The sequence below is a fragment of the Leptopilina boulardi genome, unplaced genomic scaffold (assembly GCF_019393585.1).
Source record: "Leptopilina boulardi isolate dan_hultmark-lab unplaced genomic scaffold, ZJU_Lbou_2.1 LbouV2_4, whole genome shotgun sequence".
In the NCBI taxonomy this organism is placed as follows: Eukaryota; Metazoa; Arthropoda; class Insecta; order Hymenoptera; family Figitidae; genus Leptopilina; species Leptopilina boulardi.
Genome location: NW_026137973.1, coordinates 42797 through 59127, shown reverse-complemented (window position 1 = coordinate 59127; position 16331 = coordinate 42797). Strand labels below are relative to the sequence as shown.

Below are 16331 nucleotides of genomic sequence, written 5' to 3'. Positions count from 1 at the left end.
TTTGAATGATAAAAAAAATTGTAAATTTTTTTTTACCTAAACTATAATTAAAAACTGTTTTTTTTTAAATATCTTAAACGACTTATTTTCTAGAATTATGGAAATAATTATTGAGAAACTATTTCATTGGAAAAACAATTTTTGTAATATTAATATGAACAGAAAAATTGTTTTTTTTTTTTTTTTTTTTTTTTTTGGTTTTATGAACTGGAGAATATTCTGTCAAATCCTTGAAATGTAATTTTCTTTATTTCTCGAGGAAATTGATAATTGGGTCACTATTACAGGGACTAGACAATAGTAATTATTTATCATTTACTTAAAATCAAAATTGTTTGTTATAATTAATATAAATTAGAAAATTACTGTAATTTTTGAAATAATTTTTTTTTCCACAAGAAGATAAAAATTTAACTTTTCATTTCTGTTATTTAAAAAATCATTAAAATTAAAATATTTATAAAATTCATTTAAATAATTTAATGAAATATTATTTATTTAAATACAATAAAAAATTTATAATATAATTTTTAATTATTTTTTAATATTAATTATATATTTTATTTATTTAAATATTATTAGTAATATAATAATTAATCAATAATAATTAATATTATGAATAAGTTGTAAATTATTATAATTAATATATTATTAACAATAATATAAATAATCTTAATTTTACCAATAATATTTAAAAAAAAATAAATTTCCATTTAATAATTTTAATGAAAAGTGCTGAATAAGGAAAAACAATTGGACTTTTCATTAAAAAGAAAGAGAAAAAAAGAATTAAGCCCCGGAAATTCACATCCTGTTCTATTTCCGTATTTAATGTAATTTTTTTTTGTTTTTTTTATTTTATTTTTTTTTTTTTGTCAACGAAAAGTAATTCAGTTTTAATAGAATGTTGAAAAAAAACAGAGAGATAGAAAAAAAATGCTTTGTAATTTTATGGAAAATTTGTTAAAATGACTGATAATAATAAATAAAGATTCTTTTTTGCGATATTGATGATTATAAAAATATATTGTATTTATAAAACGCCATTAAAATGGTTTTAAAAAAAACTTGTCTCTCATATCATATTTATTGTTGTTCAAATATGAAACCAATTAATATATTTCTTTAAGACATAAACTTTGCAACATTGAATATAATACAAAATGAATTTATTATTACAACATTGAAATGTTTATTTCCAGTTTAGTTATCTATATAATTTCTTTTGTTTTTTCTGATAATAAAAAAAAAAACAAATTGCAATACAGTTCCTGTATAAAATAGTACAAAAAATAAATGTATAAAATATTTTTTTTTCTTCAAATAGCAGTACTATTTATGAGTAAATATTGATTTTTTATTATTTTTAAAATGATTTTTGTAGTATAATTATTGATCTTTCGAATTGTCTGGTACTGAAATGGTAATAAGTAACTTTTGTTGGTACTACAAAGGTACTACATTCATGGTAGTAAAATTATATTTCAGTACTAATTCCATGGCAGGGAAATAATAGGTATTGCGAATTTTCGTACAAAAACAGTTGTAGTACCACAGCCTACTATACTATAGTATTACTATAATAAAGTATAATAGTACTACTACACTATAGTACTACTGTACTGTAATACCGTAGTACTATAGTACTACTACTACTATTGTAGTACTGTACTGTAGTACCACAGTACAATAGTACTACGATACCATAGTACTACTATACTATAGTACCAAAGTACTATAGTACTACTATACTGTAGTACTAATGAACTGTAGTACCATAGTACTACAATAATGTAGTACTACTATGCTGCAGTACTATTATACTATAGTACTACTATAGTATAGTACCATCGTAGAGTAGAGTAGTACTATAGTACTACTCTACTTTAGTACTACAGTACTTTAGTGCCATAGTACTATAGTACTACTGTACTGTAGCACCATAGTACTATAGTAATACAATTCTGTAGTACTACAATGCTTTAGTACCATAGTACTATAGTACCATAGTACTATTATACCATAGTACTACTATACTATAATACTACTATACTATAGTACTACTATACTACTACTATACTATAGTACTACTATACCATAGTACTATAGTAATACAATTCTGTAGTACTACAATGCTATAGTACCATAGTACTACAATACTATAGTACCATAGTACTATTATACTATAGTACTATTATACTATAGTACTACTATACTATAGTACTATTATTCTATAGTACTACTATACTGCAGTACTATTATACTATAGTACTACTATACTTACTATACCATAGTACAATAGTACTACTGTATAGTAGTACTACTACTAGTGCTAAGAGTAGTACTACTTTATAGTAATATACTACTACCAGTACTAATAGTACTACAGTATAGTAGTACTAATATACTGTAGTCCATAGTACTGTAGTGGTACTACACTATGGTGGACAGTACTACTATACTACAGTATCATAATCTTGTAGTGCCATTATACTGTAATACTAATGTACTCGAGTACCATAGTATAGTACCCTTGTAGTACCGTCTAATTTAACACATAACGATTTCAGTACCACATATTTCGAAAGATTAGTTCATAAACTATTAAGAACTATTAAAAACCTTTTCTAAAATTCATCATTAAAACAAAATAGTACCAATTTAAAATTTTTTCTTATGAAAATAATTAGTGCAGTAATCAGGGATTATTTATAAATAATGAAATATGCAAATTACTAATGACTTGTGCCGATACCGAAAATCAAGGTCAATGATATCAAGTGTTGAAAAAATGATAACTAGCATCTTGTTTTGCAGTTTAATTTTTTTTAAATTCATTTGAATATTATTTGTTTATTGCTCGTGGATAATAAGAGGGACAAAAAAAATGGAAAATGAAAATTCGTATCTTTTAAGTAGATCTCTTGATTATTCATTATCAGGTGGTCTGGGAAAACGACATCTTCAAGTTTTTCTCTTATTTTTGGGAATGACACTCTCTTATGGATTACGAGTCAGCATGTCAGTTGGTATTGTTGCAATGACTGATAATTCAACAATTGGTTCCAATTTTGAGGTGAAACAAAAGTTATTTTAAAAAAAGTTGTAATTAAAATTTTTTATTTTGTAAATAAAAAATTTTTTTTTTTTTTTTGCAGATATTCAATTGGGATTCACAGACAAAATCAATGGTGTTGAGCTCATTTTTTTGGGGTTACACAATAACGCAAATACCAGCGGGTTATGTGGCGGGTATTTGGAGTGCTCAACGATTAGTTTCAATAGGAATATTTTTTTGTGGAATATTAACACTTTTAATTCCAATTGGTAGCAGTTATGGTGGTTGGATTGCTGCCTGTATTTGTCGTGTGGGAATGGGTCTTTGTCAAGGTTGTCTTTTGCCATCGACACAAACACTTCTTGCAAAATGGGTACCACCCAATGAAAGGGCACGATTAGGTAAGTAATTTTTTTTAATTCTCAAATTCAAAAAAAAAAAAAAAAAATTTTTTTTGAAAAATTTCAATTTTTTTTTTTTTTAATTCGAAAATTATTTTATTTTGATTTATTAATTTAAAAAATTAATTATTTTTTGAATTTATTAATAAAAATTAATTTTTTATTAATTTTTGTTTGTTTACTCTAATTTGTGACTGAGTAAATTTTTTTTTTTACAGGAACATTTGCATACGCAGGTGGACAATTTGGTACAGTTATAACAATGCCAATATCAGGTGTTTTGGCCGCTTCAGCAATAGGTTGGCCGAGTATTTTTTATATTTTTGGCTCTTTGGCAATAATTTGGTCGATTCTATTTTATTTTATGGGTTTTGACAGTCCTGTGCTGCATCCAAGTATTTCGAATGATGAAAAATTGTACATTCAAGGAAGTCTTGGCGAAACAACTGAGAAAACGAAACTTGAGGTGAGATTTAAAAAATTCAAAATGGTGGATCCAAAATGGCGGACTTTTTTTTGAAAATCGTCAGATTTACTTGAAAATTGTTAATCAGGGGTATTTGGGGTCGCTGATTACGAATCTGGAGTCCATTTTCAAAAATTCAAAATAGCGGATCCAATATGGCGGAATTTTTTTTTTTTAAATTCATCAGATTTGCTTAAAACTTATTACTCAAGGTTTTTTTGGGGTCGCTAATTACGAATTTGATGGTAATTTTTCAAAATTCAAAATATCGGAATTTTTTTTAAAAAATTCATCAGATTTAAAATTTGCATTACTTTTTAAAAACAAAAAATATATAATTTTGTTTATAATTAAATAAATTATTATATTTAGAATTTATTTGAAAAAAAGAAAGTTTTACAAAGAAAATGAAAAAAAAAAAATTCAATGAAAATTATTATTTCTATTTAATTGTAAATTTTCTCCAACTTTTTCATTTATATCTTATCATAAAAGAAATTTTTTTTTCTTTTTTATAAATCTAGAGCGATTGCAGAGTTTACGTCTATATATATTTGAAATACGTAATTCTAATCTGAATGTTAATCTCTCAATACAAGTCATTTATAAGTATATTTATAAAATCTGATTTCTTTAATCACAATTTACATATATATATATTTTTTTTCAAAAAATTAAAGTAGGACAAATTTATCTTTTTAATCCTCTTCAAGGATAAAGAAAAATATTAAATTTTATTATTTATATATATAAATAAAAAATATAATATTAAATAAGCAAATACTTAATAAATTTTTAAAATGAAAATTGTAATTGATATATTATATTATATCATATGGTAATTATTTTTAAATTTGAAAAAAAATTATTTTTTCCTCAACTGATTGAAAATTATAAATTTAAAAAATGATATAATACCGCGAGAATTGTGCAAAAAAATTAATTTTTAATATTAAAAAAATATTTTTGTTGTTAATTAAAAAAGAAAAATAATTTTTTTCTATTTATACAGAAATCTGAAACTCCATGGAAGGAAATATTTACATCGGTGCCAATGTGGGCTTTAATAATTGTACACTGTGGACAAAATTGGGGCTATTGGATGCTTTTAACCGAAATGCCCACATATATGAAAAATATTTTAAAATTTAATATTGAGGAGGTAAAAATTATTTACTATTAATATTACTATTATTATTATTATTATTATTATTTATTATTATTATATAATTATTAATTTTTAAACATTTACTTTTTTATATATTAGTTTAAATGTAAATTATTTTTTTAATCAGAAATTTATTTTTAAAGATTATATTATTTACTATATATTATTTAATCGTACTAATTATTTAACATTGTTAATCTATGAAAAAAAAATTCACAATGACGAAAATAGTTCAATGGAGTACAACAAGTCATTAAGATAAAGTTATATAAACTTGAACTATGACACGGACAAAGGAAAATTTTACGTTTTATTGAAAATAAAAATTAAAAAAAAATAAAAATAAAATAAATTATGTAGGGTCATAAACTGTAGAAAATGATTACATTTATTGAATTAATCAATGAATTCTATGTGCGTGTGTGTGTGTGTAAAATATTTTTTTCACACATTTTTCTTAATTATAACTTTTTATATTGTAAAATAATTTTTTTTTTTAAATTATATATTTAATAATTTATTGAACTGGGGCAAATTTTTAATTTATGACCGAAATTAATGAATTCCTGTAAACTGAAAATTTAATTTTCTGTTAAAAAAAAAGTGGTATTTTTTTTATGTGAAAGTAAAAAATTTTCTTTTGTTTTCAGAGTGGAATAACTTCGGCACTGCCATATTTAGCAATGTGGCTTTTAAGTTTTCCAGCAAGTTGGCTCTCGGATTTTGCATTAAAAAAAGGTGCAAATGTTGCAACAACACGAAAAGTATCAAACACCATTGCACATTGGGGACCGGGTTTAGCATTATTGGGATTATGTTTTGTTCCAACGGATATAAAAAATAAAACTATACCTGTATTAATTCTTGTCTTGTCAGTTGGACTTAATGCTGGTTCATTGTGTGGTTTTCAAATAAATCACATTGATTTGAGTCCAAATTATGCCGGAACAATGATGTCGATTACAAATTGTATTGCATCTGTAATTGCAATAATTGCACCGTTAATTGTTGGAAAAATCGTCTACGAGGAGGTATAATAATTTTTAAATTATTTTAATGTAAAAATTTTTTTTTTATTTTTTGTATTTAATTTATTTTTATTATTCGGAAAATTATTTTATTATTATTATAGCAATACAATAATAATAATATTTATTTTTCATTACATTTTTATTATGTATTTTTTTATAATATTGTATTTATTATATTTAATTTTAATTGTTTTTTTCTAAAATTTAAATTTATTAAATTACTTTTCATTTTTTATTAAAATGTTTTTACTATATTATATTTAATTTTTTAAAATATTTTTATTAAATATTTTTATTATTAATTTCAGACAAATGAACATTTATGGCACATCGTATTTTACATATCGGCGTTTATTTATTTTATTGGCAATTTAATATTTATTATTTTTGGAAAAGCGGAAATTCAATGGTGGAACGATCCTGTTGAAGTCAAAGCAAGAAAAGCAATGAAAAAAGGAAAACAAAACAATCTCGAAATGAATGTAAAAAGTCTTTGAAAAATAATTTTTTTTTGTTACTGTTTAATATAGTAAAACGAAGAAAAAAGAAAAAAATTTATTAATTTCATTGCAGAAAAAGAAATTGCATTGTATCAATGCCAAATTTATTTATTTATTTCTATTGTAAATATTTATGTATTAGATTGTTATTATTAAAATTTATTTTTTATAATTGTATATTCGATTTTTAAGAAATTATTTATTTTTTGCAAATATTCATTGATTTTTTTATACGAAAATTTCTAATATATATATATATATATATATATATTTTATAAATTTTTAAACAATTTTATATTATAAAAATAAATAAAAAAAGATTAGAAAAAAGGAACAATAATTTTATAACAAAAAAATGAAAAAGAAAGTTTATTTTTGTAATTAATATTTAATAAAAGGTTTTTTGCAAAATATGGTAATTTCTTTTACACTTTTAGGTGTATTTTGTGCAAGAAAATGCAATAAAATCGTCTGCCTAAGAAAAAATGAATTTTTTTGGGAACTTTTTTGTGATTTTGCATTTTTGGGTCGGATGACTTTTTGGTGGTAATAGGTGTCTTCCTCTACTCGTATTTGGCTGTCAATTTTTTTCTACACTTATAGGTGTATTTTGTGCAAGAAAATGCAATAAAATCGTCTCGCCTAAGAAAAAATGAATTTTTTTAGGAACTTTTTTGTGATTTTGCATTTTTGGGTCGGATGACTTTTTGGTGGTAATAGGTGTTTTTCCTCTACTCGCATTTGGCTGTCAATTTTTTTCTACACTTTTAGGTGTATTTTGTGCAAGAAAATGCAATAAAATCGTCTGCCTAAGAAAAAATGAATTTTTTTGGGAACTTTTTTGTGATTTTGCATTTTTGGGTCGGATGAATTTTTGGTGGTAATAGGTGTCTTCCTCTACTCGCATTTGGCTGTCAATTTTTTTCTACACTTTTAGGTGTATTTTGTGCAAGAAAATGCAATAAAATCGTCTGCCTAAGAAAAAATGAAATTTTTTGGGAACTTTTTTGTGATTTTGCATTTTTGGGTCGGATGACTTTTTGGTGGTAATAGGTGTCTTCCTCTACTCGTATTTGGCTGTCAATTTTTTTCTACACTTTTAGGTGTATTTTGTGCAAGAAAATGCAATAAAATCGTCTGCCTAAGAAAAAATGAATTTTTTTGGGAACTTTTTTGTGATTTTGGATTTTTGGGTCGGATAACTTTTTGGTGGTAATAGGTGTCTTCCTCTACTCGTATTTGGCTGTCAATTTTTTTCTACACTTTTAGGTGTATTTTGTGCAAGAAAATGCAATAAAATCGTCTGCCTAAGAAAAAATGAATTTTTTTGGGAACTTTTTTGTGATTTTGCATTTTTGGGTCGGATGACTTTTTGGTGGTAATAGGTGTCTTCCTCTACTCGTATTTGGCTGTCAATTTTTTTCTACACTTTTATGTGTATTTTGTGCAAGAAAATGCAATAAAATCGTCTGCCTAAGAAAAAATGAAATTTTTTGGGAACTTTTTTGTGATTTTGCATTTTTGGGTCGGATGACTTTTTGGTGGTAATAGGTGTCTTCCTCTACTCGCATTTGGCTGTCAATTTTTTTCTACACTTTTAGGTGTATTTTGTGCAAGAAAATGCAATAAAATCGTCTGCCTAAGAAAAAATGAATTTTTTTGGGAACTTTTTTGTGATTTTGCATTTTTGGGTCGGATAACTTTTTGGTGGTAATAGGTGTCTTCCTCTACTCGTATTTGGCTGTCAATTTTTTTTCTACACTTTTAGGTGTATTTTGTGCAAGAAAATGCAATAAAATCGTCTGCCTAAGAAAAAATGAATTTTTTTGGGAACTTTTTTGTGATTTTGCATTTTTGGGTCGGATGACTTTTTGGTGGTAATAGGTGTCTTCCTCTACTCGTATTTGGCTGTCAATTTTTTTCTACACTTTTAGGTGTATTTTGTGCAAGAAAATGCAATAAAATCGTCTGCCTAAGAAAAAATGAAATTTTTTGGGAACTTTTTTGTGATTTTGCATTTTTGGGTCGGATGACTTTTTGGTGGTAATAGGTGTCTTCCTCTACTCGTATTTGGCTGTCAATTTTTTTCTACACTTTTAGGTGTATTTTGTGCAAGAAAATGCAATAAAATCGTCTGCCTAAGAAAAAATGAATTTTTTTGGGAACTTTTTTGTGATTTTGCATTTTTGGGTCGGATGACTTTTTGGTGGTAATAGGTGTCTTCCTCTACTCGTATTTGGCTGTCAATTTTTTTCTACACTTTTAGGTGTATTTTGTGCAAGAAAATGCAATAAAATCGTCTGCCTAAGAAAAAATGAATTTTTTTGGGAACTTTTTTGTGATTTTGCATTTTTGGGTCGGAGGACTTTTTGGTGGTAATAGGTGTCTTCCTCTACTCGTATTTGGCTGTCAATTTTTTTCTACACTTTTAGGTGTATTTTGTGCAAGAAAATGCAATAAAATCGTCTGCCTAAGAAAAAATGAATTTTTTTGGGAACTTTTTTGTGATTTTGCATTTTTGGGTCGGATGACTTTTTGGTGGTAATAGGTGTCTTCCTCTACTCGTATTTGGCTGTCAATTTTTTTCTACACTTTTAGGTGTATTTTGTGCAAGAAAATGCAATAAAATCGTCTGCCAAAGAAAAAATGAATTTTTTTGGGAACTTTTTTGTGATTTTGCATTTTTGGGTCGGATGACTTTTTGGTGGTAATAGGTGTCTTCCTCTACTCGCATTTGGCTGTCAATTTTTTTCTACACTTTTAGGTGTATTTTGTGCAAGAAAATGCAATAAAATCGTCTGCCTAAGAAAAAATGAATTTTTTTGGGAACTTTTTTGTGATTTTGCATTTTTGGGTCGGATGACTTTTTGGTGGTAATAGGTGTCTTCCTCTACTCGTATTTGGCTGTCAATTTTTTTCTACACTTTTAGGTGTATTTTGTGCAAGAAAATGCAATAAAATCGTCTGCCTAAGAAAAAATGAATTTTTTTGGGAACTTTTTTGTGATTTTGCATTTTTGGGTCGGATGACTTTTTGGTGGTAATAGGTGTCTTCTTCTACTCGTATTTGGCTGTCAATTTTTTTCTACACTTATAGGTGTATTTTGTGCAAGAAAATGCAATAAAATCGTCTCGCCTAAGAAAAAATGAATTTTTTTAGGAACTTTTTTGTGATTTTGCATTTTTGGGTCGGATGACTTTTTGGTGGTAATAGGTGTCTTCCTCTACTCGCATTTGGCTGTCAATTTTTTTCTACACTTTTAGGTGTATTTTGTGCAAGAAAATGCAATAAAATCGTCTGCCTAAGAAAAATTGAACTTTTTTGGGAACTTTTTTGTGATTTTGCATTTTTGGGTCGGATGACTTTTTGGTGGTAATAGGTGTCTTCCACTACTCGTATTTGGCTGTCAATTTTTTTCTACACTTTTAGGTGTATTTTGTGCAAGAAAATGCAATAAAATCGTCTGCCTAAGAAAAATTGAACTTTTTTGGGAACTTTTTTGTGATTTTGGATTTTTGGGTCGGATAACTTTTTGGTGGTAATAGGTGTCTTCCTCTACTCGTATTTGGCTGTCAATTTTTTTTCTACACTTTTAGGTGTATTTTGTGCAAGAAAATGCAATAAAATCGTCTGCCTAAGAAAAAATGAATTTTTTTGGGAACTTTTTTGTGATTTTGCATTTTTGGGTCGGATGACTTTTTGGTGGTAATAGGTGTCTTCCTCTACTCGCATTTGGCTGTCAATTTTTTTCTACACTTTTAGGTGTATTTTGTGCAAGAAAATGCAATAAAATCGTCTGCCTAAGAAAAAATGAATTTTTTTGGGAACTTTTTTGTGATTTTGCATTTTTGGGTCGGATGACTTTTTGGTGGTAATAGGTGTCTTCCTCTACTCGTATTTGGCTGTCAATTTTTTTCTACACTTATAGGTGTATTTTGTGCAAGAAAATGCAATAAAATCGTCTCGCCTAAGAAAAAATGAATTTTTTTAGGAACTTTTTTGTGATTTTGCATTTTTGGGTCGGATGACTTTTTGGTGGTAATAGGTGTTTTTCCTCTACTCGCATTTGGCTGTCAATTTTTTTCTACACTTTTAGGTGTATTTTGTGCAAGAAAATGCAATAAAATCGTCTGCCTAAGAAAAAATGAATTTTTTTGGGAACTTTTTTGTGATTTTGCATTTTTGGGTCGGATGAATTTTTGGTGGTAATAGGTGTCTTCCTCTACTCGCATTTGGCTGTCAATTTTTTTCTACACTTTTAGGTGTATTTTGTGCAAGAAAATGCAATAAAATCGTCTGCCTAAGAAAAAATGAAATTTTTTGGGAACTTTTTTGTGATTTTGCATTTTTGGGTCGGATGACTTTTTGGTGGTAATAGGTGTCTTCCTCTACTCGCATTTGGCTGTCAATTTTTTTCTACACTTTTAGGTGTATTTTGTGCAAGAAAATGCAATAAAATCGTCTGCCTAAGAAAAAATGAATTTTTTTGGGAACTTTTTTGTGATTTTGCATTTTTGGGTCGGATAACTTTTTGGTGGTAATAGGTGTCTTCCTCTACTCGTATTTGGCTGTCAATTTTTTTTCTACACTTTTAGGTGTATTTTGTGCAAGAAAATGCAATAAAATCGTCTGCCTAAGAAAAAATGAATTTTTTTGGGAACTTTTTTGTGATTTTGCATTTTTGGGTCGGATGACTTTTTGGTGGTAATAGGTGTCTTCCTCTACTCGTATTTGGCTGTCAATTTTTTTCTACACTTTTAGGTGTATTTTGTGCAAGAAAATGCAATAAAATCGTCTGCCTAAGAAAAAATGAAATTTTTTGGGAACTTTTTTGTGATTTTGCATTTTTGGGTCGGATGACTTTTTGGTGGTAATAGGTGTCTTCCTCTACTCGTATTTGGCTGTCAATTTTTTTCTACACTTTTAGGTGTATTTTGTGCAAGAAAATGCAATAAAATTGTCTGCCTAAGAAAAATTGAACTTTTTTGGGAACTTTTTTGTGATTTTGGATTTTTGGGTCGGATAACTTTTTGGTGGTAATAGGTGTCTTCCTCTACTCGTATTTGGCTGTCAATTTTTTTTCTACACTTTTAGGTGTATTTTGTGCAAGAAAATGCAATAAAATCGTCTGCCTAAGAAAAAATGAATTTTTTTAGGAACTTTTTTGTGATTTTGCATTTTTGGGTCGGATGACTTTTTGGTGGTAATAGGTGTCTTCCTCTACTCGTATTTGGCTGTCAATTTTTTACTACACTTTTATGTGTATTTTGTGCAAGAAAATGCAATAAAATCGTCTGCCTAAGAAAAAATGAATTTTTTTGGGAACTTTTTTGTGATTTTGCATTTTTGGGTCGGATGACTTTTTGGTGGTAATAGGTGTCTTCCTCTACTCGTATTTGGCTGTCAATTTTTTTCTACACTTTTAGGTGTATTTTGTGCAAGAAAATGCAATAAAATCGTCTGCCTAAGAAAAAATGAATTTTTTTGGGAACTTTTTTGTGATTTTGCATTTTTGGGTCGGAGGACTTTTTGGTGGTAATAGGTGTCTTCCTCTACTCGTATTTGGCTGTCAATTTTTTTCTACACTTTTAGGTGTATTTTGTGCAAGAAAATGCAATAAAATCGTCTGCCTAAGAAAAAATGAATTTTTTGGGAACTTTTTTGTGATTTTGCATTTTTGGGTCGGATGACTTTTTGGTGGTAATAGGTGTCTTCCTCTACTCGTATTTGGCTGTCAATTTTTTTCTACACTTTTAGGTGTATTTTGTGCAAGAAAATGCAATAAAATCGTCTGCCAAAGAAAAAATGAATTTTTTTGGGAACTTTTTTGTGATTTTGCATTTTTGGGTCGGATGACTTTTTGGTGGTAATAGGTGTCTTCCTCTACTCGCATTTGGCTGTCAATTTTTTTCTACACTTTTAGGTGTATTTTGTGCAAGAAAATGCAATAAAATCGTCTGCCTAAGAAAAAATGAATTTTTTTGGGAACTTTTTTGTGATTTTGCATTTTTGGGTCGGATGACTTTTTGGTGGTAATAGGTGTCTTCCTCTACTCGTATTTGGCTGTCAATTTTTTTCTACACTTTTAGGTGTATTTTGTGCAAGAAAATGCAATAAAATCGTCTGCCTAAGAAAAAATGAATTTTTTTGGGAACTTTTTTGTGATTTTGCATTTTTGGGTCGGATGACTTTTTGGTGGTAATAGGTGTCTTCCTCTACTCGTATTTGGCTGTCAATTTTTTTCTACACTTATAGGTGTATTTTGTGCAAGAAAATGCAATAAAATCGTCTGCCTAAGAAAAAATGAATTTTTTTGGGAACTTTTTTGTGATTTTGCATTTTTGGGTCGGATGACTTTTTGGTGGTAATAGGTGTCTTCCTCTACTCGTATTTGGCTGTCAATTTTTTTCTACACTTTTAGGTGTATTTTGTGCAAGAAAATGCAATAAAATCGTCTGCCTAAGAAAAAATGAATTTTTTTGGGAACTTTTTTGTGATTTTGCATTTTTGGGTCGGATGACTTTTTGGTGGTAATAGGTGTCTTCCTCTACTCGTATTTGGCTGTCAATTTTTTTCTACACTTTTAGGTGTATTTTGTGCAAGAAAATGCAATAAAATCGTCTGCCTAAGAAAAAATGAATTTTTTTGGGAACTTTTTTGTGATTTTGCATTTTTGGGTCGGATGACTTTTTGGTGGTAATAGGTGTCTTCCTCTACTCGTATTTGGCTGTCAATTTTTTTCTACACTTTTAGGTGTATTTTGTGCAAGAAAATGCAATAAAATCGTCTGCCTAAGAAAAAATGAATTTTTTTGGGAACTTTTTTGTGATTTTGCATTTTTGGGTCGGATGACTTTTTGGTGGTAATAGGTGTCTTCCTCTACTCGTATTTGGCTGTCAATTTTTTTCTACACTTTTAGGTGTATTTTGTGCAAGAAAATGCAATAAAATCGTCTGCCTAAGAAAAAATGAATTTTTTTGGGAACTTTTTTGTGATTTTGCATTTTTGGGTCGGATGACTTTTTGGTGGTAATAGGTGTCTTCCTCTACTCGTATTTGGCTGTCAATTTTTTTCTACACTTTTAGGTGTATTTTGTGCAAGAAAATGCAATAAAATCGTCTGCCTAAGAAAAAATGAATTTTTTTGGGAACTTTTTTGTGATTTTGCATTTTTGGGTCGGATGACTTTTTGGTGGTAATAGGTGTCTTCCTCTACTCGTATTTGGCTGTCAATTTTTTTCTACACTTTTAGGTGTATTTTGTGCAAGAAAATGCAATAAAATCGTCTGCCTAAGAAAAAATGAATTTTTTTGGGAACTTTTTTGTGATTTTGCATTTTTGGGTCGGATGACTTTTTGGTGGTAATAGGTGTCTTCCTCTACTCGTATTTGGCTGTCAATTTTTTTCTACACTTTTAGGTGTATTTTGTGCAAGAAAATGCAATAAAATCGTCTGCCTAAGAAAAAATGAATTTTTTTGGGAACTTTTTTGTGATTTTGCATTTTTGGGTCGGATGACTTTTTGGTGGTAATAGGTGTCTTCCTCTACTCGTATTTGGCTGTCAATTTTTTTCTACACTTTTAGGTGTATTTTGTGCAAGAAAATGCAATAAAATCGTCTGCCTAAGAAAAAATGAATTTTTTTGGGAACTTTTTTGTGATTTTGCATTTTTGGGTCGGATGACTTTTTGGTGGTAATAGGTGTCTTCCTCTACTCGTATTTGGCTGTCAATTTTTTTCTACACTTTTAGGTGTATTTTGTGCAAGAAAATGCAATAAAATCGTCTGCCTAAGAAAAAATGAATTTTTTTGGGAACTTTTTTGTGATTTTGCATTTTTGGGTCGGATGACTTTTTGGTGGTAATAGGTGTCTTCCTCTACTCGTATTTGGCTGTCAATTTTTTTCTACACTTTTAGGTGTATTTTGTGCAAGAAAATGCAATAAAATCGTCTGCCTAAGAAAAAATGAATTTTTTTGGGAACTTTTTTGTGATTTTGCATTTTTGGGTCGGATGACTTTTTGGTGGTAATAGGTGTCTTCCTCTACTCGTATTTGGCTGTCAATTTTTTTCTACACTTTTAGGTGTATTTTGTGCAAGAAAATGCAATAAAATCGTCTGCCTAAGAAAAAATGAATTTTTTTGGGAACTTTTTTGTGATTTTGCATTTTTGGGTCGGATGACTTTTTGGTGGTAATAGGTGTCTTCCTCTACTCGTATTTGGCTGTCAATTTTTTTCTACACTTTTAGGTGTATTTTGTGCAAGAAAATGCAATAAAATCGTCTGCCTAAGAAAAAATGAATTTTTTTGGGAACTTTTTTGTGATTTTGCATTTTTGGGTCGGATGACTTTTTGGTGGTAATAGGTGTCTTCCTCTACTCGTATTTGGCTGTCAATTTTTTTCTACACTTTTAGGTGTATTTTGTGCAAGAAAATGCAATAAAATCGTCTGCCTAAGAAAAAATGAATTTTTTTGGGAACTTTTTTGTGATTTTGCATTTTTGGGTCGGATGACTTTTTGGTGGTAATAGGTGTCTTCCTCTACTCGTATTTGGCTGTCAATTTTTTTCTACACTTTTAGGTGTATTTTGTGCAAGAAAATGCAATAAAATCGTCTGCCTAAGAAAAAATGAATTTTTTTGGGAACTTTTTTGTGATTTTGCATTTTTGGGTCGGATGACTTTTTGGTGGTAATAGGTGTCTTCCTCTACTCGTATTTGGCTGTCAATTTTTTTCTACACTTTTAGGTGTATTTTGTGCAAGAAAATGCAATAAAATCGTCTGCCTAAGAAAAAATGAATTTTTTTGGGAACTTTTTTGTGATTTTGCATTTTTGGGTCGGATGACTTTTTGGTGGTAATAGGTGTCTTCCTCTACTCGTATTTGGCTGTCAATTTTTTTCTACACTTTTAGGTGTATTTTGTGCAAGAAAATGCAATAAAATCGTCTGCCTAAGAAAAAATGAATTTTTTTGGGAACTTTTTTGTGATTTTGCATTTTTGGGTCGGATGACTTTTTGGTGGTAATAGGTGTCTTCCTCTACTCGTATTTGGCTGTCAATTTTTTTCTACACTTTTAGGTGTATTTTGTGCAAGAAAATGCAATAAAATCGTCTGCCTAAGAAAAAATGAATTTTTTTGGGAACTTTTTTGTGATTTTGCATTTTTGGGTCGGATGACTTTTTGGTGGTAATAGGTGTCTTCCTCTACTCGTATTTGGCTGTCAATTTTTTTCTACACTTTTAGGTGTATTTTGTGCAAGAAAATGCAATAAAATCGTCTGCCTAAGAAAAAATGAATTTTTTTGGGAACTTTTTTGTGATTTTGCATTTTTGGGTCGGATGACTTTTTGGTGGTAATAGGTGTCTTCCTCTACTCGTATTTGGCTGTCAATTTTTTTCTACACTTTTAGGTGTATTTTGTGCAAGAAAATGCAATAAAATCGTCTGCCTAAGAAAAAATGAATTTTTTTGGGAACTTTTTTGTGATTTTGCATTTTTGGGTCGGATGACTTTTTGGTGGTAATAGGTGTCTTCCTCTACTCGTATTTGGCTGTCAATTTTTTTCTACACTTTTAGGTGTATTTTGTGCAAGAAAATGCAATAAAATCGTCTGCCTAAGAAAAAATGAATTTTTTTGGGAACTTTTTTGTGATTTTGCATTTTTGGGTCGGATGACTTTTTGGTGGTAATAGGTGTCTTCCTCTACTC

The 16331-nt window shown here is 28.5% G+C and overlaps 1 protein-coding gene across 1 annotated transcript in view; it reads left to right on the top strand.

The window, feature by feature from the left end:
- LOC127289138 (uncharacterized) overlaps window positions 1-16331 on the top strand; it is a 42097-nt gene that overhangs the window by 1681 nt on the left and 24085 nt on the right. The window contains exons 2-7 of the mRNA XM_051316910.1: window positions 2943-3076; window positions 3159-3459; window positions 3678-3925; window positions 4938-5087; window positions 5744-6124; window positions 6433-6613. Coding sequence (XP_051172867.1) covers window positions 2943-3076; window positions 3159-3459; window positions 3678-3925; window positions 4938-5087; window positions 5744-6124; window positions 6433-6613 — 1395 coding nt within the window. The remainder of the gene's footprint in view (window positions 1-2942; window positions 3077-3158; window positions 3460-3677; window positions 3926-4937; window positions 5088-5743; window positions 6125-6432; window positions 6614-16331) is intronic.